This window comes from Cryptomeria japonica, chromosome 7, assembly GCF_030272615.1.
Source record: "Cryptomeria japonica chromosome 7, Sugi_1.0, whole genome shotgun sequence".
NCBI lineage: Eukaryota > Viridiplantae > Streptophyta > Pinopsida > Cupressales > Cupressaceae > Cryptomeria > Cryptomeria japonica.
Window position 1 is genome coordinate 334,221,491 of NC_081411.1, and position 24,547 is coordinate 334,246,037.

General features: G+C 37.5%; 1 protein-coding gene across 2 annotated transcripts in view; it reads left to right on the forward strand.

Moving 5' to 3' along the window:
• Positions 1 to 840: 840 nt before the first annotated feature.
• The window catches only part of LOC131043065 (ALBINO3-like protein 2, chloroplastic), a 230,453-nt gene continuing 206,746 nt past the window's right edge, over positions 841 to 24,547 (forward strand). The window contains exons 1-2 of one of the 2 annotated variants that reach the window (XM_057976409.2): positions 841 to 1,413; positions 3,442 to 3,548. In XM_057976409.2, the coding sequence (XP_057832392.1) occupies positions 971 to 1,413; positions 3,442 to 3,548 (550 nt within the window). In that variant the 5' untranslated portion in view covers positions 841 to 970. The remainder of the gene's footprint in view (positions 1,414 to 3,441; positions 3,549 to 24,547) is intronic. The other variant, XM_057976408.2, reaches the window with a different exon arrangement.

The following is a 24,547-nucleotide window of genomic DNA, read 5'->3' on the forward strand; positions in this document are numbered from 1 at the left end:
TCTCTCTGAGATTCTCGCAGATGAAACTACTAGAGATCCTGCCATGGTCCCCATTTGTTCAAGCCCGTGATAACCTACGGGATCTACTGCTTAAAACATCTCACCATTCATTAGAATTGCGCCCATTGTTTATATTTTCTAGATACTGGTTCTAAGGCCGCCGTTCCCTCCCATGGTTAACCAAACCAGAGTGAGACAAACAAGTAGTAGGTTCTGCGCTGGTGGCAAAAGGAGGATGACGACCCAAAACTCCAAATTTATTTTTATGAAACCTACGGGCATGAAAACTTGAGAGAGGGTTCTGCATTGTATTCTTCTTTACTGGAGGATTTCGCTTCTTGCGAGCCATTAGAATAACAATTACTTCCTATTGGTGGACGTATAATATTGGTACTATATTATTAATTAATTAATTTTTTATATTTTATAAATGTTTATTTATTTATATAAAGTTTTAACATATTTAGAATTTGTTAAATATTTGTTTGGTGGATGTGTAAAATAAATTTGATAAGAAAATTTAAACATGCTAAATATTATTTTAAGACGTAAATTTTCCAAGATTGAAAATAAATAATTTTTATAAGTTCTAATGTTAAAAATCATGCATCTTAATTTTATAAAAATTAAAAAAATATACCAAAATAAAAAATTCATAATTTTAATTGATGGAACTTTTTTTAATAATAACGAGTTAACAAAAAACAATGACAAGATTACAATAGTACTAACCTAGACAAGTACTAAAAATAAGAAGATTTTATATACTTTAATAAGTACTAAAAATAAGAAATACATATGACCGTTTAATAAGTACCTAGACGTTATTAAAATTTTTCATTCCACTTCAATGCCCTAAAATAATGATTTGATTTGAGGGCATACTACATTTCCCACGAGTGTCGTCGAAGAGTTTAAAAAAAAAATACAAATCTGAAGTGAGACTGTCCGGAGTACCGACACCCAGGCTATGGCGGGCAGAATACTGTTTTGCCTTCGCCGCCGCCTTCTTTCAGCTTCTATATCCCCTTTTTATCATATCATTCAATCTCATTCACTAATAACGTCAAAATATGCATTGTCTGAATCTCCGCCAACTATAATTTCACAGAGGAGCTTCTCCTGGTGGGGAGGCCACAGCAGAAAACCAGACCCAAAATCTTCTCATAAATTTAATCAAGAACAAGAAGAGGACAAAGAGGAAGAACACCAAGAACATGGAAATGAACGACCAGAGCCCTTAACTACAGAATCTGAAACATTTGGTTCTGGTTTTGAAGACGTTACGAATGTTCTAGATAACAGCTTAGCGATGGAGAACGCAAGCCATGGAATAGGAATGGGGTGGCATACGCCTGTGGAGGCTATGATTGCTTTTCTTGACGGATTTCACAACCTCACTGGCCTTCCCTGGTAAGTCTTTATTTTCCTTTTCTATTTTAATTTCCTTTGAATTTCAGAACTCTCTTCCAGAAAATTAGTTATATTCATCTGGTACTTGTACGGAACTACCATGCACGTCCATGTTTAATGGGCTGCACACAAATTTACTTTATAATCATTAATTAGGGAAAGGACCTAGTAGTTGAGCGCGTTTCAATTCTTTTGATAGAAGTAGTTGATTTAATACCCCATACTTACTGATTTAATGTCCAACCTTGGTATAACATTGCACCAATAATTGTATGATAAGTATCAATAATTGAATGAAATATACCATTTGTTATGAAAAGTAACCAATCATGTGATGCCACATCAGCTGCACAAGTATTAGGGCCCTTTTGCACACCTATTGGTCTCACTTTTTTTTGGGGCTGTTTTGGACACCTTGGCAAAACGCATGCTGACGTGGCATCATATTTGATGATGTGGCCCTGAAACCTTAGTTATAAGCAGGGGACTTGCCAAGTAAGCTGCTGTAAAAAAAATCGGAGTGATTTGAAATTTCCACGTAAGATTTTGAGAAGTGCGAAGTTAAGGTGCACAACTACTCGATCCTTTCCCCTACATCTTTGACCAATTTCAGTAGAATGAGCTACCTTAATATGAACCTTAGTCATGGTCCAGCATTTCCTTTTAAAAAGGTATTTAATTGTAAAGGTACGATGCAATTTCGCGTTGGTTAATTTAATAAACGCTCTAAGTAAACACAAGTTAACCGTGGTAATTAGAGCTGGCTAGATAAATCAGTATAATCAAGTGCTAATTTATGGAAATTAAATGCAAAGGGATATTCGTACTTAGTTTGTGTAACAATTATGAAGATAATATCTGATGCAGCATAGATCACAGTTGTCAGGTACAAAAATCTTATCTTGGTGTGCTCATTGTCTGGACTATGTGTAGGTGTGTAACTGACTCTGGGTTGGTTCTGCGGTCCTGTATTGCTGTGTGGATCTGATCTCCATAGCACTGTCCTGATCGGACGCACCATGCATATCTGCTATCTGATTTGCTGTGATTACTTTGTCTTTTTGAGTATTATGCTCCTATGCTTGCAACAAAATAGAAGCCTTGGAGACAGAAATTTCTTTTCACACAATCTTCCCCTGCAATGACAATAACCTGCAACATACTTTTTCTTCTCGAAGACCTGCTGAATCCACTCTTCAAAGCCCCCATATGTAGATTTCATTTCTTGATGTTTGCAATTCCCTAAATGGAGTGTCCAAAATTGCATGCATGCACTTGATGCCAGGTGGAATGGTCCTTTGTAAGAGATTTTCTTACAATTGACTAAAGGGCCTTCTTCATGGAGCATTCCTGCAAGTCAAGTATGCTTTTGCATGCAATGATGCATCATAGTAACTTCCCCACATTATGATGGTTCATAGATCCTCCTATAAATCAGTCCAAGTGGTGTAAAGTCCAAGATTCTTTTCCAAGGGTCCAAGCGTGGTGACTCTTTATGAGGGGCCAATTTACATAATATTATAATTTGACAAGGGAAGACGATATTCAAAAACTTGACTAAGAAAAACAAATCTATAAAAGAATATATTCAACCACTAGACTACTGAAAACAAAAATACAAAAGAATTTTTTTGGGTGCTGCAAGATCGAACTACCTCTAGGATGCTCCTGCATCATATAGGCAATCACAAAAATTAACGGTGTTACAAACTTTGTCAAGTTCTTTCTTCTGACATGGTCTTTTCTTAGGAATCATCTTAACATGGCATTACATTTTGGTTTGATACATTTATGCTGAAACAAGTAATTATTATATTTTATTTTCTGCTTTTGTAGCAGCAATCTTGATTTATTCTTATGCTATTTAGTATTTTAAATATATTAAATGCTTTTCTCAATTTATTTTTGATTTATTCAAATTTTCAACTTGTGAATATGAAAATCAATTTGGGTACTCGAAAAGATAAAACATACCTTTTGCTTATGTTTTTTGCTCAGTGGATAACTTTGTGAGTGACAATCACTCAGGTGGCTGTCAATAGTTGCTTCAACTGTTGTCATTCGATCGGCAATGCTTCCTCTGTCGATTTTGCAAATGATAAAGACCAGTAGCATTTTGAAGATGAGATCCAAATGTAAGCATATTTACATTGGAAAGAATTCTGCTAAGCTTGTATGTATCATTTTAGATGGTGGTTTTTTATATATGAATGTTCTTGAAAAGATATTGACATGACTGTAATCATCTTCTAGTTTATTTTTAATTATCATTCTCCTTTCTTTTATAATAAGATACATTCTAGAATGCATTGTTAAGTAAATTCCTGAGACAAGTGAATGCAATACCCCAAAATAAAATTTAGCCTAAAAGTCACAAGCTCTTCGATATTAAGTAAAAACAATGTACACCAGCAATAAAGTATAGAAGATGAGTCTATGGAATTTTATATACTTATATCCTTCTTTTCCCCTTTTGATAGCCATAAAGAGGACCGTAAATGATAAGGCCTCTTACTATCCTTGAGTCAACTATCAGTTATTCAGATCATTCTTCAACATATAGCTAATGGTGAGCCAGTTTGAGGTGTTTGACTAGGAGATATTTTGGAATTGTTGGTGCAATCTGGAAGCTATGGTTTTAGCCATAAAGAGAACCATAAGTGATAAAGTTATCCACTATCCTTGAGTCAACTACAAGTTATCTAAGTCATTCTTCAACATATAGTTAATGGAGAGCCAGTTATAATTTGAGGTCTTTGACTACGAGATATGATGGAAATGTTGGTGCAATTTGAAAGCTATGGTATATAAGCATGCCCCATTACAACAGGTATTTTTTTCTCTCATGCCCGATTTGGATACTGTGTATTTTAGTGGTTGGTTACTCCTGAGTTTTGCTTGATTCTTTAGAAAATTGATTAGAATGTTATCCGCATCTTTCCAAAATTATTAGTGACTTTCATAGTAACTATTGAATTTTGTACCTAGTTTGACTTAGGTGGTGTGAATTGCTATTTAATGAATTCTTTTTGAATCTATTTCTTACTTTTTAGCTTTCGTGAATTATTACCTATTTCAAATCATCTGACCAAGATTAGGGATGAGAAAGTTTAGAGGCTACAAAACAAGGACAATGAGTACTGGTTTCTGTATTCCAAAGAGCTGAAAAAGGATAAATAGGTTATTTCAGCCTTTGTGAGAAAAGTTAGCCTCGTTATCGAGGGCACTGGGATTAGCGAAGGGCAGAAATAGATGTTTATAGCTCAAGTTTTCATCTTAGGTCTTGATGAGTATTCAAGACTCTGATTTGATAAATTAATAGGTTGCACAGTTGTGCTCCCTATAAAATTTGAGAATGGAAAAGAAGACTCAAATTACAATTAGATCAAACTTCAAAATAATAAAGGGCCTTATTAAGAATAAAGAACAAAAGTCATGCAAAGACGGTGAAGTGGCCTTATATTCAAAACTTTATATACTGCTATCAATACTAAAATTACTGAAAGTTACAACTACTAGTGCTTGGGTGCTTGGTTGTCCTCTATAATGTGTGCGTTGTATGCACTTGATATAGTAAATGTAAAAGGTTTGAATTATTGTCTTTTCTCTGCTCTAGTACATACAGCCCCGTGACACTTTTTCTAGGTGCTTAGAAATGAATTGTCTCAGATTTTAAAGGAATAAACTACAACATACTAAAAAATTCAAACTGAATATAAGTCAAACATACTTAAAAATTTTGATTATGATGAGTACAGGCTATGATCTACACCTCCCTAGTAATTTGACTGATATATGGACTTTTAATTCGCATGAGAGTTGCTTATGATTTGAATGATAGGAAGGATGAGGACAAATAGTCTCTCAATCTGAATTTGTTCTCTACTCTTTCCAATGATAAGGACATGTTATTTAATGCATTGGGGGAGAAGTCCTCAAACTTATTCATGCCAAGTCTATTTATAAATTTGCTGAGTGCTATTTTATTATTCTCATTATTGTATCTCAATAGTGTATCTTGGGTTAGTGACGAGGGTTATTAATATGGATTTCAAAAGAAACTATGACAGCTACAGCTTGCAGATTTACTAAAAAGAAAGCATTACGTAACTTAACCAAAACATGCCAACCTGAAGTTTCAAGCAACAAAAATTTGGTCTCAGAGATGTGAACCAATTCATTCAACTAAAACCGGCAATGATGTTGGGAACTTTACCGGAGGTGCTAAAATGAAACAATTTGAAAAAAAAAGCTTGCGCTACAGTAATGCGCACTGATTCAGGTAACCAATAATTATAATGAAACCCATCAACTCATGATAAAAGGCAGATTTTTGTTAAATCTATTGTTGGAAGAAGACTGACAACAAACAATTACAGCTACATGTTGGTGTAATTATTTATTCAGGTTGGATATAATTACATTTTACTTAAAGTTTACTTAGGTACATGCATATCATAGTAGTTTGCATATGAGACACGTAGGGAGATGTGCTACATTGGAAGTGTGTATGTAGGAGAATTTTCACCTTTTATGGTGTGATCTTGTTGTTACTTTATCATATCCACTTATTGTGGAGTGATAATTCCACCTTCGGTGGGTGATCCACCTCATGTGGAATATTTTACTATTTCTCCTATCTACCCCTACCTACCCTTGCATCTCATTGAGCCACATGTCATCATTGTGTGCTCTCTTGTCTCTTAGCCTTGCCTTTATAAGCAGGCTCATCTACATTGTATGTAACTTGATGATCCAGTTGATCAGTATTTGCTCTTGATAGAATACAGTTTTTTCCTATCAATATTTTGTCTCTCTATTTTGTACTTTTCATTGAACTCTTGATCTTGACAAAATCTCACATGGTATCAAAGCCTAAAGGGCTTCATTGATTAGTCTTTTGGAGACATTTTGGAGGCTTCAATCTTCGGATTTGGGGATCTGCATTTTTAGGGGGCTTCCTACATTGATTTGGACATCACAGTAGAGTCTGGAAGGCTGTTTCCATAAAAATTGAGTATAAACTTGACCTATTTTGGAGAAAATCAGATTTGGAGGAAATTTTTAGTGGAATTATTTTTAATTTTCATATTTTATTTGGTCCGCAATTATTAATATTTATTGTAAAAGTTTTAAATTGAAAATCAAAAAATATATATATGGGGGGTTCGCAGACCCTCCTCCCGGCTCGTACACAGTGGTTTAATTGTTTTGCAGATTTTTATTTTTGGAGGGACTGCCCACCGTACCGGCAGCCGCCGTTGCTCTCCCTCCGACTCCTGGGTTCACTGCTTCCCGGCACCTCCTGCCAGTTTGGTAGCTTTGCTCTCCTTCCGACCACCTTTTCTCCGACACCCTTCGTGCAACTTTTCCGGCATCATCTGCTTCGCCGGCCCCCACTTTTTTTTGTGGGGACCATACCCGCCGCCGGCCACACTATCCCGATTGCCGACCTCCTCTTGTGAAGCCGACCTTTGCCGGCCTCCTTCCTGTCAACCACTTTCCGCGCTGGCGACCTCTGCTTCGGCGTCCTTCCCTTTGGCTGTCAACAGTCTTTCGAACGTGCCAACCCCTCTACGTGGGCTCCTCGCTCAACTCATCTTCTAGCTCCTTATTAGTCCACCGCTCTCCACGCAGACTGCCTGATCAAGGTCCAACCACCACGTGACACCTTGAGATTTGGCCACGCAACACTACATAGTGCACAATAAGTGTACCATTTCGACATGTTAGTTGAGCACACTTGGTAGCTGCCACGCGACATGATTTGATTGGCCCACGTAGGTGTACGTTTTGCCACCTCAGCAGTTCAGCCAGCGTACGGTTTGCTGACGTCATCCTGCCACTTCATTTCTGTACTGCCACGTGTCAGTTTCTCACTGGTCCACATCATCATGTCCGTACAATGCAGACGCCACACGTGATGGAGGTGAAGTTTTTTTGACGGCAAGACGGGCGTCAAATTTAAGCTCGCCATTTGCCGACGTCAACACTGCGTCAGTAGTATTTTGAAAATTTTGACCCCCTCTCCAATGGGCTTTTTAGTTTTGTGGTCAAACTTCGGAGGGCCATAACTTGCTCGTTTTTGCTCCTTTTTGTTGAGACATGGACCAGCTAGGACTCAAACCTAGGACCTTCCATACGCTGCTGGAGTGCTCTACCACTGAGCTACTGGGCCCTCTTGGACCAGTCCATCGTCGGTCCGGGTGTGGCTTATTTCGAACACAAACACCCCCTTAAGCCTGGACCTGACTTTGATACCATGTTGAGACATGGACCAGCTAGGACTCGAACCTAGTACCTTCCATATGTTGCTGGAGTGCTCTACCATTGAGCTACTGACCCCTTTTGGACCAGCTTATCGTCGGTCCGAGTGTGGCTTATTTCCAACACCAATGTTTTTTTGGTGCAATTTTTTTTGATTTGGGCTAATTTTTCATGCTCTTCGTAGTGGTGGAGGAATTTTCTAATTTTGATGGACAAATTTTTCACAATTTGTAGTTTTTGATTACTGTACCTGTCTAATCCTCAATTTTGCAACTTCAGAGGTTTCGTTTGAGGTCATACGACCTCCTTTTTAGGTGCCGTTTTTTTTGAAAGTGCATAATTTTTCGTCTATTTTCATAATCCGCCATTAGTTTGTAGTGATTTTGAGTAGAAATTGTACTTTCAATATTTGGTCATTTTTGGCCTATTTGGTACTTGTATTTTGCTTGGATCTTAGTTTAGATCAGTTTCAGTATTTTTTGGAGTCTCTTATAGCCTATTTGAATCAGTTGTAAAGTTGAAATCAGAAGTCCACCTTGCCTTGTTTTGCAAGTGGCCCATTGTACACGCACTAAGTATAAAGTTCCAAATCATCATTTTGGGGAGGGGTTTCTTGATTGAGTAATTTGGGGTTGGGGGGGTGTCTTTTGTGATTGTGCCTCTCTCTATCTTGTGTTTTTTCATTTTGGTGCTATGGGTTCTCCTAAATTTCCACTTTTAACTCCACATAATTATGCATCATGGAAGATTAAGGCATGGAGTAAACTAATGGAAAAAGGACTCATTCATTATGTAAATGAAACAATTACAGCACCACCTGATCCTAAAGTTTATCCTAATGCTCAAGTTGAATGGCTTAGTAAAAACTCTATGGCACTTGGAACTCTTAGAAAGTATGTATCAGATGACCTCATTTTTCACATTGAGAAGTGTACAACAGTTAAAGAAGCTTGGGATATTTATGACAAATTGTATGGACAAGTTGACGAGATTAAGGGCTACAAGCTTGATAGTGAACTCACAACATTGGATCCTAAGGATTTTGATACAATCCAAGATTATGTCACAAAAGCAAATGAGCTAAGAGCAAAGCTAAAGGATTGTGGCATTGACAAAAAGGATGCTCAATTGGTTTACAGCTTGTTGGACAAGCTTCCATAAGAGTATGCAGCGTTTGTATCTAGCTTTCACACCCATAGGTTAGCTCAAGGTGCCTCATACACTTCTCCATCCTTTGATGCATTCATGGAGATGCTGATTCTTGAGCAATCTAAGTTGACCAAGATGGTGATTCTCAAATCTTCAAAGTCACAAGGTTTGGTGGCTAATAATGGGAATCAAAGCAATCAAGGAAAAAGAAAGAACCAAAAGCAACCTAAGCCTAAACAAGATGGAGCACAATCCTCCTCTCCACAACAAGGTGATTTTGCATCATCACGTAAGAAGAAATCCTGTAAGGACAATTTTTTTTGTGCCTATTGCAAGAAGTCGGGACATGAGGAACATCATTGTTACAAGAAGGATATTGATGAATTGAAACATCTTCTTGAGAAGAACAAAATCAGTTTGCCTTCTAGAATGTCTACTTTGGCTTCTTCCAAAGAAAAGGATAAAGGAAAGGATCACTCTTTTGGGACAAATAAAGGAAAGGGACAAGCTCTTTGTGCTACTACAAGTCATGATTTAGGGAGATGGCTTCTAGATTTAGGGGCTTCTCATCATATGGCATCTTCGCAGTCTAGTTCTATTCATTTGACCCTTGCACTATGCCGCAGATTTGGATGGGCAATCATACATACATGGATGTGATTGGGAAAGGACCTATTGCCATTGGGGATAACTCCTTCAATGATGTGTTGTGTGTACCACATTTGACAAACAATCTTCTTTTGCATCTATCAAATCACACATGGGGCAACGAGGAAAACTGTGGAGTTCACACCTGATTCAGTTATCATTAGGGACTTGGAGACTAGAGCTATTATTGCGACTCGGGAGGTTGATCATGCATCTCGGTTGTACTCCTTTTCACATTTTGGTCCAATTGATGAGGATGATTCTTCACATGATGATTCGGATTTTGAGAACTTTGGGTACTTGAACTTGGGGATTCTCACATGTGATCCCGTTCTTGAGCCTTGCATTTCATCTCCTCCTCTTGATATCACATCACCTATTGCACTTGATGATGCAGTTAGTGCGACAATTTTGCCTTCTTGTGATTCAATGCAGCAGGATATTCCTTGTCTTCCAGCTTCAGTTGATTGGGATGACTACTTGACAGACATTGCAGGTTTGTTTGTGGAGTCCTACATTGCAGATTTGGGAGACATCATTGATGACATTCATCTTCTCTTTGATGAAGATGATCCTTCTTCGATTGTTGTGAGGGAATGACCCTCTTGTTCATTCTTTACATGATCATTCTTTTGAGGTTGACATGATTGTGGATACTTTTGTACATCAGTTGGAGGAGGTCTCTTTTTATCTTTAGAGGAGACATGTGAGTCTTTGCAACTTGTTCTACATTCATCTCCACTAGATCTTGTAGTGCCTTTTTCAGCAGTGTGCAACAGTTCACCACCTTTGGAGGGGATAACTTTCAGCATCTACATGGGGACACTTGAGCAGTTTCCAGAGACTTCATTCATCATGAGTTTTTTTTCCTACATCTTCCCTTCATAATTGGGGAGACTCCATGGATACACCTTTGGTTTTGTTTCTTCCCAAGGGGAGGAACGTTGTTCGACGCTCGTGGAGCAGTTTCTTCATTACACTTTACTTAGGTACATGCATATCATAGTATTTTGCATATGAGACACCTAGGGAGATGTGCTACATTGGGAGTGTGTATGTAGGAGAATTTTCACCTTTTATGGTGTGATCTTGTTGTTACTTTATCATATCCACTTTTTGTGGAGTGACAATTCCACCTTCGGTGGGTGATCCACCTCATGTGGAATATTTTACTATTTTTCCTCCCTATCCCTACCTACCCTTGCATCTCATTGAGCCACATGTCATCATTGTGTGCTCTCTTGTCTCTTAGCTTTGCTTTTATAAACAGGCTCATCTACATTCTATGTAACTTGATGATCTAGTTGATTAGTATTTGCTCTTGATAGAATACAGTTTATTTCTATCGATATTTTGTCTCTCTATTTTGTACTTTTCATTGAGCTCTTGATCTTGACAAAATCTCACACTACAGTTGATAGATGTTAGCCACTTATATCTCCATGAATACAATGTTATGCAGGTGAATGGGCTAGGAAATGTCGTCTTCCGGGAGTCTTCTTTTGAAGACTTGAGTATTTCAACAAAACGGAGAAGGATTATTCTTACAGATGTATCTTGCCTATGGTTTCAAGACCAGTCTCTAAAAATGATATATCAACACTTATTATTAAACTGTGCTTAAAGATGACAAAAAAGAAGAAGAAACAAATAAAAACTCTGACTAATCATAGACATGAGATAGTCACTAAGAACTTCCAAGCATACAAAGTGTGGACACTCAAACAAGGCACACTTACTATTTGACAAAAACGTTAATGTTACAACCATTCTTTAAATGCAATGACTACAAAAATTGCATGGAAGGGATTTGTTAAAAAGGCTTTAGAAACTTTCAAACAAATGCAAAATGCAATGGTAAGCCAAATTCCATCCTTTACTAGTATAATAGCAGCTACAGATTGGGGTGCAGCCATCCTTTAGAGCTAAATGTGTAATATCCCCTGCTTATGTAGGACTAAGATTGCAAGGAATATTGTCAAACAACTGGCCGACAACCTGTTGTTCCAGCTATCAGTCTGTGTAACCTGCGTGTTATGCAGTCTGGACAGTTAGTATAACTTGCGTGTTATGCTGAAAACATGCTCATATGACACAAGGAATATCGTCGAACAGTTATTCTTCAATCCCAAACCCTGCTGCTGTATAAACCTGATTTTTTTTGGTGGTGTTTGCTTGATACCAAAGAGGATTCAATGTGATTTATTTGTATGGATTTGAACATATGAATGTAAAGTTTATTTGAAACTAAACCTCATTAAGAATTGCCAAGCTAATGCAAGAAGGAACATGAAAGATCCCTAAATAGGTCTTTTGCTGCCCTGTTTAAATTTTAATTTAATAAACTATATTTTGGAGCCTTTTTGGTGTTCTTAGAGACTAGACAAAAGATGCAGAAGAGTTTGTTTCTTTTGTGTTGTTTTTTGGTGATGGGGTTTGCAACATATGACAAGAAACAATATAAAAGTGAAATGTAATCAAGAGATTAGCTTCTGATTTTTTATATGACAGCAGATTACAATCATCTAGAAGTGAAATAACATTCACATGTACAAGCAGAAAACGTACCAAGGATCCAGTGCTAGGGTTTGAGGCTGGTTTGCTATCCAGAAAATGGATACAAGCTGAGAAGGATGGTGTAGGAGCAGATCAGTGGATCCAATCTACTTATTCTGCCATAAGATGAATTACCAATAACAAATTGGACAAGAACCCAATTACCAGCTAGAAATCTAACCTTTGCCAAGCAAAATTATACAATTTTGACCTTCTTTTCCCACTGTTTTGCTCACCCTGATCACAAATCTAGTCAGTTGACTGTGATTTCTTCCACACTACCCTTTCTAATCCCAACAATGAGATCAAGCACAAGAAATGGAGTTAGAACCCTCCATTTAATTTTACATTGATGCACAACCTTCTAGAATGGTACGACATTGCCTATAATGGTATGGCTGCAATTATGAAACCCACACTTGCTGCAATTTCAAGACAAACTGCTCAGAACTGATATATCATACCTAATGGTGATTGCTGGGCTGGTTTTGTTGCTAAATTGACCCCCATTGGGTCTAGACAAGGCACATCCTTGTCCCACGTGGGCAAATTAGTGGGTACACCTCCACTACCAATGCAAATCTGAGGGTTTATGTCCTCCAAACAACTGCAATTTCTGCTGCTAATGCAGAGCTGAGAAAATCAGAAAATAAAATAATAACATAATGCCAATTCCCTCCTCCAAAAAGTCTAAAACCTTTTCCAAGGAGTGGCATAACCCTAAATGGAATATCCAACTAAAAAAGCATCTTCCTTGGCATCTTTTGGGTCTACGTAGCTGAAAGGCTTAAAGGCTTTTAAAGTAAGACCAGGGTCCCACCATGCCATGTCATTTAAGTGATTTGAGCAAAGGGGTGGTGTTGACATTAAAGGGGCCACTTTATTCAAACATAAGCCTTTATTAAAAAAAGAAACTTAGGCTTATAAAGTAACTTTATAAAAGTTACTTTTTCCCTTATTAACTTTTGACACCTAGAAATTTTTAAGTGTCTTTATTTAACAAATGCAATGTGGGAATTGCATCAAAAAGATGGGGACATGACAAAACAAAATCTACAGCTGTTGGCATTTTGACATACAATTGTCATGCCTTCTCAGATTGGTAACAAGTCCATTTGACAGCAAATATAAGTTCAGAACCAACACCAATACAATCAAACAACCTTCATTGAATGCAAATTTCAAATACAATCAAGCAAGCTTATTCCTTAAATCAGACAATTATGTATTGCTGTCTATTACAGTTACAGCAGTGACACCACTAATATAATCAGCTATAAGCAAGTAAGGGAACCTGTTCGAATGTCTTCTCAATGCTAATGTGAAGAGGCAAGCAAATATCACGAATGATGAAGCTCCCAACTGTCAATTCCAGAATCGCCCCTGCTGCAGCAAGATGGTCTGATAATAATTGATGATCAGCTGCTAGCCTTCAATTTCATCTCCAAAATGGACGCCTTCAACCTCCAAGTGTGGCACTCCCCTTCTTAAGGAGATTCGATGCTAATATGGAATGCTATAAGCAGAAGTCGTGGGGAACTTGATAGTCTGATTCAAATTGTTTTCAGATCTGAAATGGATGCAGTATCTCACTGAATTCTCCCTTCAATCACTACCAAAATGAGTCGCCTTGAAGAAGGAATGAAGAAACAAACAATTACAAATGTCTTGATGCCTTTCTAGTGCCAAATCGGGTATTTCTTCAAATTCGCCCCTGTTCTGATATGAATGTTAATAATAAATAAATGCAGCCAATAAAGGTCTCCAAATTGGTATAGAAATGATTGCTAGGACAATAGCAATTGATTCCTCAAATACCCATGACCAAAGGATGCCTCCAAGTGAAGATATGAACAAAAATATGTGTCCAATAATGCCCTAGCAGCAGTATACCAGACACCTAGAATTAATTATCAGCAAGCTAATAGCTCCTCCAAAACACTCCAAAATGATTGCTAAGACCTCCCAAAATGAATGCTCAAATACCTACAAAGAAACAACATCCAAATGAGGCCATATGAACAATAATCGTGGCACTTCTCCAGCTAATGTGAATCTGCAAATTACTGAGATGAGACTCAGAAAATGGTATATGCAATCAGCCCTTAGATAGTAGAATTGATGAAGACTCCTAACACCAAAATTGTCTCCAATGCTTCTCCAAATCGAACCCTAGCATAATTTGGCCCTTGGCCACCAATTAAGCTCCAATCGAGATGACTGGAGTATCACCTCCTTAATGCAATCTATGGGAGTTTTCGTTCCCAAAGACAAAATTCTGTAGAAACCATCGGTTCCACAAAACCCAACCAATATAAAGTATCAATAAACCAAGCTGCCTTGAAGCTTCAATTTGATCTCCCTTTATACTTTTTCACCCCATCATCTAGAAGCTTCTAGAAATAATATTATTTAATATTATTTCACTTAAGTGACTTTATGATATTATTTTAAATTAAGTCATTTTATTAAATTAATTAAATATAAAGTCATCTTTTAATTTTTAATCTATGACAATTTTATAAATAATTAACTTAATATTATTAATTAAAATAATTAATCAAGCTATCCGTAAAAAATATCAATAATTTGGACAACTTAATTAATTAAAAAATGGGGACATTACAAAATGATATTTGAGTTATCATATATTAGCGTCAAAATTTGCCCAATAGGTATGTACGCAAAAGTGGAAACACCTAGCAAGGCTAGTGAACTGCTTGAGAGATTGTCTTAATAGATATGGTCTTCAAAAAAGAAAAGTATGAAAATGTTTGTAGAGAGGAGTAAAGATGTGCCGTTATTTATACCACTGCACGCTCTGATACCAGCTTAATATGGAGTCTCAATTTTTGGTAATATTTATGTGTCTGAAGTTTGTTTAAGGGTGATATTAATGGTCAGAGGTAAGGCATAGTGGACCCCCGCGTGAGGTTTTATTACGCTAAAAAAAAGAAGAAAACGAACCTGCTCGGCACGCAAAGATGAAAGGGTATAATTTGGAAGATATAAGAATATACTATACTATTAAACAACAGATAAGAAAAGGGCACAACTAGGTGTAGATTGAGGTAATAGAAACTTAAGATTTGCAGAAAACTATTGAGGAAAGATAAATTGCATTTTGTTTTACCCAACCAAAATAAAATACAAACATGGATGGATGACTCGCCTTATTATTGCCCTCTTGTTCCTCAATCTTGTACACACAGTTATGGAATAAGTTTCCAGCTCCGCAGGAATAGAGATCACCCCATCTCTTGGGTGGATTTGGAGCGAATCATAAAGTTTTGTACCTTAGATGTTCCAAGTCTTTAAATCTAAGTTTTACCTTTTTGATTCCACTATCACTGACAATATCCTCCTTAGAAGATTCGAGCCCCCTTCTATACGCTTCAGAATGGATGTACGAATAACAACAACGTTCTCTAAATTGGATACAAACTTCCTCCTCTTTGGTGATACCTGAATCGGGCTTTACTCCTACGGCTATGACCTCTCTCTCTCTCTTGATTAATCCTCCATTCCAACGCACAGGCCATGAAAAGGTAGATCTTGACAGAATGTCTCTAGGAGATATTGCACGGGCTGAAATGAATACCTGGGTTTTTAGGAAAAAACACTCTGGTTGAGAATGCTCTCATAAATGCCTATCCCATTCATGCCTTACTTAACACCTAAGAAGGCTCTAATGGCAATGTAACTTCGACTTCCTCACGTCTCCACTGACACATTGATTGGATGCAAGATCATGCATAAACACCTTTTAAATTTTAAATTCCCCCTCAGACCACCTCTATTCCTATTGTTAACTACCATCATGCATAAAATGCGTCTAAAGTACCCTATGAAACTTTGATTTTTAATGCCAGTATTAATTACATTAAAACTTAAATAAATAAATAAATTTTCACAAAAAGTCAAATAAAATTAATTTCAAATATTCATTTTCATTTAATAAAATCTCAATTTGGTATGTGTGTATTTCATTTCTTCAAATAAACTATAACACTTGATCTATTTCTTCCAAGTATCAAATACTGTATTTGCCATTTTTAAATAATGCAAAAATAATTAATTTTAATAAATTTTAAATATGTGTATAAGTAAGGGTCGTGACAAGTCCATCCAATCACAATAGATTTATGAGAAGAGAACTTTTTTTTTTTGAAACTCTTGACTCAAAGTCTACAAATAAAACTTCTAATCTTTTGATAAGATTATCAAAGTTTCCCTTTGTTAGTTCAATAAATAGTGTAGTGTCATCAACAAACTGAGCATTTAGAAGCTGTTCTTGATTGGTTAGTCTAATGCCATTGACTGGCGGGGAGATTAGATTGGTTCTTAGGATGTATTGTAAGGCATCAATTGCAATCACACATAAGGCCGAGTCCATTGGGCAACCTTGCCTATTAGACCATTGAAGAATAATGGGCTTTGTAAGTTTCTATTCACCTCCACCTGAGTAGAGGAGTCATTGAAAAGGATATTGATCCATTTGCAAAATTTAGGTGGAAAACCAAAAGCTTTTAGCATATCAATGACAAAGGGCCACTTAATCCGGTCATAGGCCTTTTCAAAATCTAAAAGGATCATTGCAACATTTTGCTTGTCATGTTTAGCCCAATGCACCCCCGTCCAACTTTTGATCAAGTTTTCTAGTATGTACCTTCCTTTTATAAACCTAGTCTGGGTGACTGAAACAAATTTCCTCAATATTCCTCTCAACCTTCTAGTTACGGTTTGGCCAATATCTTATATGAAACATTTAGGGGAGTGATGGGTCTCGAATTATTGACCAAAGCTCTATCTCCCTCTTTAGGAATCAATTTAGTGGTTCTTCTATTCATGTTAGGTTCCATGGGATTGTTTTGAGAGGCTGCAATAAAGACTTCCAAAAGTTCGAGGCCAATCCAACTAATGTTCGCCTTATGAAATTCAACAATAAGCCCATCAGCATCAGGGGACTTGCCATTTGCTAAGGACTTAAGAGTATCATCGAGTTTTTCAATAGTAATGTCTCTACCCAGTTCACAAGCATCCTTAGGGAAGACTTGCTTAGGGATCATTTTGAGGCAGAATTCTCTGGCTTCTATAGCTTTGTTATCAACTTTTGAGGAGAAAAGCTTCTGAAAGAAGGAATGAAAAGCCTCCTTAATGAATGTGGAGTCCTTAAAGATTGACCCATTATCAGCAACTGTCCCAATCTCATCCAAACTCTGTTTGTGTCTAATCAAGTTAAAAAAAAAAGTTGGAACCTCTATCTCCCTCATGGAACCAATTCATCTTGGCTCTAATTCTTTGACCTTGAAATCTATAGTTTTGCAAGTTCCTGAGAAGGGATTTAGTCCTAATAAGATTGGCTTTGAGCTGGCTATAGGGATTATTGGCCTGTATCCAAGCTTCATATAGCAGTAGCTTTGATGCAGGTGATTTATAGTTTTGCAGCTTCCTGAGAAGGGATTTAGTTCTAATAAGATTCGCTTCGAGCTTGTTATAGGGATTATTGGCCTGTATCTGAGCTTCATATAGCAGTAGCTTTTGATGCATGTGGTTTTCTATCTTGTTCCTACTGAAGGCTTTCTTTCCTTTTTGTTTTAGGACATTAAGATACTCTTTATAGGCTAGCATGTCATGGTGGAGGTTGTGGGCAAGATTAAACTTGAGACTCCATTTCAGGAGTTTGCAATTGTTTTCACATTACATGTTTGTGGGAAATACCACACGACACAAAGGTTTTGGGATGATACATGATGCATATCATTTTGTTTGTGAATGCTTTTGGCTCAAGTTGAATTTGTCTAAGGAACCAGTCTTCATAGTAGTCATGTGAATGAACTAGAATCACATGCGATGAATTCTAGCAGGTGAACTAAAAATGGAAGGTTATGCAGATTCCTCACTTTCCTCTTCTCTGGTTGAAAAAGGTTTAATCTTAGTTACAATAAGCTCACGAGAAACGTCCCATGTCTTTTTGTATTTCCGTTTGAAAAGTGTAGGTGTGGGGGGACACTTTGATGCCCTTTGGATGTTAGAGTGGTTAAATTTCAGCCAAAAAAAAGGGAAGATACCATGGGGATGTTCCATTTTTTGTTATAAAGTAGGGATAGGGAGGGGGATTGAATGTCTTGTCCTTGTTCCCTTGCCCCTGGGATGAAGGATTGTTTAAGTCCTAGAGATGCATCCTTGGGGAAAACTTGCATGGGTTGACTAAGCTTTTGTTTTCTAATTTGATATGTATTTTGAGGTAAATATATTTTTTAAAATGGATTTTGCAGTACCTTTAAGTTTTGAAATGAATTCATAATTACCCTAATAGGATCAAACTTTGCTTTTGTCTAAAGGAAATTGGATGCTCTTTATAGGTAAGCTTGTCATGGTGGAGATGGTGGGTAAGATTTGTGATTTTAATACAGGAGCTTGCAATTATTTTTCAGTTAACTTGTCTATGGGAAATACCATAAGGATTATTCAAATGGATTTTGTGTTACCTGTTTTCATTTTATGACACCCTTGGTCCATCACTGAGAACCGATCAGAGATATGTTCTATGGACTAGCACTGCCCCAGTTGATCGAAGAGAAAACAATGGAATCATGAAGTGTGAAGTGTTGTCTTATCTGAAGGAAGTCCTTGTCTTTCCCTTCTTTGGAATCCCGAAATTCCAAGTCCTTGCCTTTCCCTTCTTCGGAATCCCAGAATCCCGAAATCCCAAGTCCTTGTCTTTCCCTTCTTCGGAATCTCGGAATCCCGAAATCCCAAGTCCTTGCCTTTCCCTTCTCCGGAATCCTGGAATCTCGGAACCTCGAAGTTCCTAAGTTCCAAGTTCCTAAGTCTTCCATTCCTCGGAACCCCGAAGTTACCAAGTTCCTAAGTCTTCCCTTCTCCGGAACCCCGAAGTTCCCAAGCCTTTGCCTTTCGTTGCCCCCAAAACTTTGGAATCTCGTGACCCCGAAGTTCCCAGCTTCCGAATTCCTATGCATTGCAACACTTCTAGATGGCATGATCAACACTCAAAGCTCTTAATGCACCACCAACTCTTATGACTTGTACACTTCCTTTCGTGGAGCTACAAGGGTGCATTTAATGATTTTTGCAGGATTTCCATCAAGTGGAGTGCAAGGCCATGCTTATTTATGGTTACTTGTTGACCTTCATGTCACGCTTGCATGCTCTGACTTTGGAATGTTAGGCAATCCACCTTCTAGAAGTACCTTTCTCCTTGGGATTGCGTTGTCAGGGTATGGCCAGGTTGCTTGCATGTACACCAAGTTAGGTGCATGCACTTCCCTGCATTCCCTGACTGACATTTCTTTGCACACACAAGGGTCAAGGCTTCTCTTCCTTGACCAATGGTCTTTTCTTTGTGACCAATTTTCTATATAAAGACTGTTAAGCCTAATTGTAAAGGGTTCTCTCCTTGTTAGCTCGAGCTATTCTATGCTCTTTCACTTCTCTTGAAGACTTGTATTTAACTTGCATTTCTGCAACTGTAAGTTTGGCCATTGGCCTTATAATGAGTTGAAATCATCATTCTTGCCTTCCTTCAACTTATGCATGTTGTGTATGTGTTCTTACCTTCATTATAATTGTATGTTGTGGCTTTCTTTCACATATATGCTGTGTTAACCTGTTTATGGGTGTGACTTGTGAGATTTCTTCTCCCCTCTTGACATTCAACAAGTTCTGACCTCCATACATGCGTTGAGGTCATTCATGCAATGGAAGTTTGTGCATCTCCTGGGTATTTCAATTGATTCTTTGTTCTATTTCGAGTGGGGAGATAAACATCTCTTATCTTGGTGCATCACCTCCTTTCATTTTAAGCATTTCTCTCTTCCCTTTTCCTCTGCAATCGGTTAGGATAGGTTTAGAAGTAAAATTTGGAGTGTTGAGTTGGTTCAACACTCGCACTTGGATTGAGAAGGAAGCCGGCCTCCTCCGGAGATTCAACCCCTTGCGCAAGGTCCCACACTTTGGGGTTGTTTCAATGTCTCACAAGGTTCTGAGTTGATAGCTTAGCAAGGGTGCAAGCTTTTGTGATTGTTGATGAAATAGCTTCGATCAGATAAAGAAATCCTTGCCAAGAAATATATATATATATATATATATATATATATATATACATATATATATATATATACATACATATATATATATATATATATACATATATATATATATATATATACATATATATATATATGTATATAATTAATTAATATTAAAATTTGATAACTATATGTTATTGGGTTAACAATGAATAATATCCGATTGCGTTTTTGTTTTGATCGATGACTTGCTGAACATTAGTTAAGCGCCGTTCATATGCTATCGGGTTACTAGACCTGATAGCATATTGGTGTCGGCACCAATATGCTATTGGGCTATTAACCCGATAGCATACATTGCAGATTCACATTGTTATGGGTTGGAAATATCGATCGTTTGGCATAAACAAAACATTGATCGCTGTGCTAAACCCTATAAGCATACACCGATTCATATCGGTAAGCATACACTGATTCATATCGGTTTATTTGTGGAGGCACAATTAAGAGATGCCATGGACAGGCATGTCTCCACGTTGTGGAGACATGTCTGCCCATGACATCTCTCTTGTCAGATATATATGTGCCTGTTATTATTATCCAAAGGACATCAAAATTATTAATGTTCTTTCTCCACCATCTGCAATACATAGAAGATAATTAGAAAACAGAATTGATATATACTGTGAGAAATATTTGCATTGCAATACAACATCATTATACATACCTTGATTTTGAACTGAAATTTGAAGAACTTTTACATGGTATCAAAGCCTCGGTAGATTGAACCTGAGGCATTCAAATTTGTGAAAAATTCAAAGTCAAGAAGATATCTAACATCACATTTCTTCAAATGGCCAGCACTATCAGATTTGAAGTCAAATTTGAAGATAGACTCGAAGGAGGCGACAATTTCTCAGCATGGAAATTCAGAATTAAGATGATCCTCAAGGAGAATAAAGTTGAATCATTTTTAAGAGTCGAATCTAAAGAACCTGGGAATGAACTTGACAAAACAACATGGATTGAGGGTAATGAAAAGGCCATCAAGATCATAGTTGATGAGTGAGAACCAATATTATGCCAATCATAAAGAAACATGAGACTGCCTATCATATGTTCAAGGCACTCAAAAATACATTTGAGATAACCAATGCAAGCAGAATTTTGGCTCTAAAAAGAGAGATAAATCATGTAGGTATGATAAAAGGGGAATCAATCAATGCCTACTTCATGCGGATATCTACCCTAAGGGATGGACTAGCAACACTTGGATACGAAATCCAAAGCAAAGACTTAACACTCATTGCTCTAGATGGGTTACCTAGCGTCTGGGAAACGTTTGTTCAAGGCATCAGTGCAAGGGCTAAATACCCAAATTTTGGGAGGCTAAGAGTGGATTGTCTTCAAGAAGAATCAAGGTTGAATAAGAAAGGGACCGAGCATAAGAATATAGATGAAGATTTTCAAGTTCTAAACACCAACTCCAATAAGAAAAGAAAGAAGAAACAATTCAAGAAGAGGAAAGGACATCAAGGCAAGAATACCTCCAAAAAGAATCTCTCATATTCAATGCTTGAGGTTTGACAAGTTCGGGCACTATGTTGCTAAATGTCCTGAAAGATCTAAACAAGCTACATTTGTCAAAGTTGGAAAGTCAAAGGACGAAGATGATTCTGAGAAATATGTGTTCTACTCAGCACTTTCAAACCAAGTATCAAACAAAGCTAACTCATGGGTGATGGACAGTGGCTCATCCAGACATATTACAAGGTTTAGAGAAGTGTTAGACTCCATGATAGAGGAGATCAATGAGGAAGTAACAATCGAAGATGACTCCGCATATCCAGTCAGAGGAATTGGAACCTGCACCATCAGATTGAAGTCAGGCTTATCATTACAGCTTACAGGAGTACTATATGTCCCAGGCATCAAGAGGAACCTAGTCTCCATCTTAGCACTAGAGGATAATGGGTATAGGGTGACCTTCACGGACAACAAAGTGTTGGCTTGGCCAAAGAATTCGTCCATCAAGAAAGCCAAAACCATTGGTCAAAGACAAGGTTACTTATATGAGCTATGCACAGAGCCCAACTTGGCCCTAATCCATGAAGTTGCAGATGCTAATGAAGTTTGGCATAGAAGACTAGGTCACCTGAATTTCAAAGCTTTATCATCTATGGAAAACCTTGTCACACCAAGTTAAAGCAATATCATTTAGGGGCATGCAAGGGATGTGCCCTAGGTAAAAATACTAAGGGCTCTTTTCAAAATAGTACTAGGAAAACACGTAATGTTTTAGAATTAGTCCACTCTGATTTTACCCTCTTTAGGGGGATTTTTGTATTATGTAATATTTGTGGATGACTACTCTAGAAAAACTTGGATCTACTTTCTGAAATGTAAAGAATCAAAAGAGATCCTTAATAAGTTTAAAGAATTTAAAACCCTAACAAAAAACTTCTCAGGTAATAAAGTTAAAACCCTAAGAACTGACAATGGGGGGGAATACACCTCAGATCTATTTAAAGATTTTTGTAAAAATACTGGGATTAAGAGGGAGTTTACTGTACCTTATAATCCTCAACAAAATGGGGTAGCTGAGAGGAAAAATAGGACAATTGTAGAAGCTGCCAAATCTACACTTCTTGATCAGAACCTAGATACCCATCTTTGGGCTCCTCCTGCACTGCCGTGTATATCCAAAATAGGTGTCCTCACTCCCATATTGAAGATAAAACCCCTGAGGAAGTTTTTACTAAAACAAAGCCAGATATTAGCCATCTTAGAATATTTGGATGCCCTGTTTATAGCCATGTACCTAAAGAGAAAAGGTTAAAACTAGAGTCTTCAGGAAAAGGGGGAATGTTTGTTGGGTATCGTGAAACCTCCAAGGCCTACAAAATCTACATACCTGGTCAGAGGCATATTGAACTTAGTAGGGATGTAATTTTTGAAGAAGACTTAGCCTTCATAAAAGCCCAAAGTTCTATAGAACCTGAAGTCCATGTTCCTGCTCCTAGCATAGATGAAGATCTTGCTCTTGAGTTTCAGAGGGAGAATCTTGAGGAAAATGAAGGTGAAATTCAAAACCCACCTAGAGAAAATCTCAAGAAAAGACCACTATGGGCCACCAAAACTGTAGAAGAAGCTCATAAGTTTGCTGCCCCTTTAGGAACCTTCAGAGAAAACAAAATGCCTAACAGATTCACCAACTATGTTGCCCTCATGAATCACCTTTCAAAAGCTGAACCTACCAATGTATCAGATGCACTTAAACATCAAGTATGGAAGGATGCCATGTCTGATGAATACCAGTCCATTGTAAAAAATGATGTTTGGGAGATTGTTCCCAGGCCAGCTGGAAAATTTGTTGTATCTGCCAAATGGCTCTTCAAGATCAAACATGCTGCAGATGGCAGCATTGAGAAACACAAGGCCAGATTTGTAGCCAGAGGGTTCTCACAAAAGGAAGGAATTGATTACGAAGAAACCTTTGCCCCTGTGGCCAGATACACCTCAGTAAGAGCAGTCTTAGCCTTTGCCGCAACAAAAGGATGGAAAGTACATCAGATGGATGTAAAGACAACATTTCTTAATGGAAAGATTGCAGAAGAAGTATATCTAGAGCAACCTGAAGGATTTAAGATTCATAATGCAGAGTCTCATGTCTGTAGACTCAAGAAAGCTCTTTATGGGCTTAAACAGGCTCCCAGGGCCTAGTATGAAAGAATTAATACTTATCTCACAGGGCTAGGTTTCTCAAAGAATGATGTAGATCCAAATCTTTACTATAAATAAGACAAAGGTGATATGTTGATATTGATTCTATATGTTGATGATTTGTTAATCACAGGTGAAGATCACCTCATAGATCAATGCAAGAAAGACCTTGCTAAAGAATTTGACACGGAGGACTTGGGACTCCTTCATTACTTCCTAGGATTAGAAGTATGGCAAAATTCTGATGGCATCATACTAAACCAGGGTAATTATACCTTGGACATTTTGAAGAGATTTGGAATGTTAAACTGCAGACCTATGACTTCTTCGATGGAAACAAACCTTCATAGACTTAAGGAAGCAGCAGTAGAATCACAACCCACAGATCCTACTCTATACAGGCAAATGATTGGGTCCCTGATGTATCTGGTAAATACAAGATCAGATATCTGTTACATAGTTAATGCTTTGAGTCAGTTTATGTGTGAACCAAAGGAGATACACCTGGTAGCAGTAAAACACATCATGAGATATCTACAAGGTACTTTAAATCTTGGTCTCATGTTTAAGAGAGTTGATTTGGATTTACACGGATTCACAGATTCAGATTGGGCTGGAAGTGTTACTGACAGGAAAAGCACCTTAGGAGGTTGCTTCAGTTTAGGTTCAGCCATGATATCCTGGATCAGCAAAAAACAGTCATCAGTAACACAAAGTTCCATTGAGGCCGAGTATATTGC